General features: G+C 37.8%; 1 protein-coding gene across 1 annotated transcript in view; it reads left to right on the top strand.

Moving 5' to 3' along the window:
• Nucleotides 1-807: 807 nt before the first annotated feature.
• Nucleotides 808-976, top strand: part of LOC118747549 (differentially expressed in FDCP 8 homolog) — a 3,370-nt gene continuing 3,201 nt past the window's right edge. The window contains exon 1 of the mRNA XM_036481598.1: nt 808-951. Coding sequence (XP_036337491.1) covers nt 936-951 — 16 coding nt within the window. The 5' untranslated portion in view covers nt 808-935. The remainder of the gene's footprint in view (nt 952-976) is intronic.

Below are 976 nucleotides of genomic sequence, written 5' to 3'. Positions count from 1 at the left end.
TGCATGGTCTATGGCAAAATGGGAAAAGTATGTTTGACAAGCCGCTTATGTGGTGTATTTCGCTCTTAAGGCAGCAACCTACACCGAAATACACCACACAACCACACAAGCGGCTTGTCAAACATACTTCAAACCTGCTTTTGCCATTTTGCCATACACCACGCAAACTTGACATGTTTAAGCCACGAATTTTAGTTTTCTTCCGGTACACAATGTCAAAAAGTTTGGTTTTCTTAAATTTTTCTCCCTTACGCACTCACTCGGTATAAATTCTGTTGCAAATGATCATGAGTAAACATGGCGGCCGGAAAACCAAAAAATTTTGATTTGACAACAAAAAGTGGGTTTGATTTGACAAGCGGCTTGACAAACCAAGCGAAATATCCCATTACTTGAAGAAATTTGTGTTGTGTATAGGGGTATTTGAAGGTTTGACAAGCCGCTTGAAGGAAATTTGAAGAAAAATCAAAATTTTTTGATTTTATGGCCGCCATGTTGACGTTTTATTAAACCGCTTGCATTGTGTATGATAAAATTGCCTCATTCGCAATGGAATTTTCTCCGAATGAGGACGTAAGAGAGAAAAATGGAACAAAACCAAGCTCTTTTACATTGTGGACCAGAGTAAAACTAATATTATTGCTTAAACCAGTCATGTTTGCTTGGTGCATGGCGAAATATGAATAGCAAAGGCTGTTTTTCGCATAGTAGCGTCAAGCCGCTTGCGTTGTGTATTCCGCCCTTTAACACGTTTTATCGAGATGATAAACTCGATTTTTTCCACAAAACTACAACCCTAACCATACTGCATTCCGCGATGCCCTGAATAACAGCTGTTTTTATTTGGGTTTTGTATGTTTAATTATTTGTTCTTGTGTTATTTGTATATGAAATTCTTGTGATTAAATGTTTTGACTGTTTTCAAGGGGTAAAAAATGAATCCTATTCGAGGTAGTTTAGCCAGTATACCCGGAGC

This window comes from Rhagoletis pomonella, unplaced genomic scaffold (assembly GCF_013731165.1).
Source record: "Rhagoletis pomonella isolate Grant_MI unplaced genomic scaffold, Rhpom_1.0 Rhpom_scaffold_00012, whole genome shotgun sequence".
Lineage (NCBI taxonomy): Eukaryota > Metazoa > Arthropoda > Insecta > Diptera > Tephritidae > Rhagoletis > Rhagoletis pomonella.
This window is presented reverse-complemented; position numbering and strand designations above follow the sequence as displayed.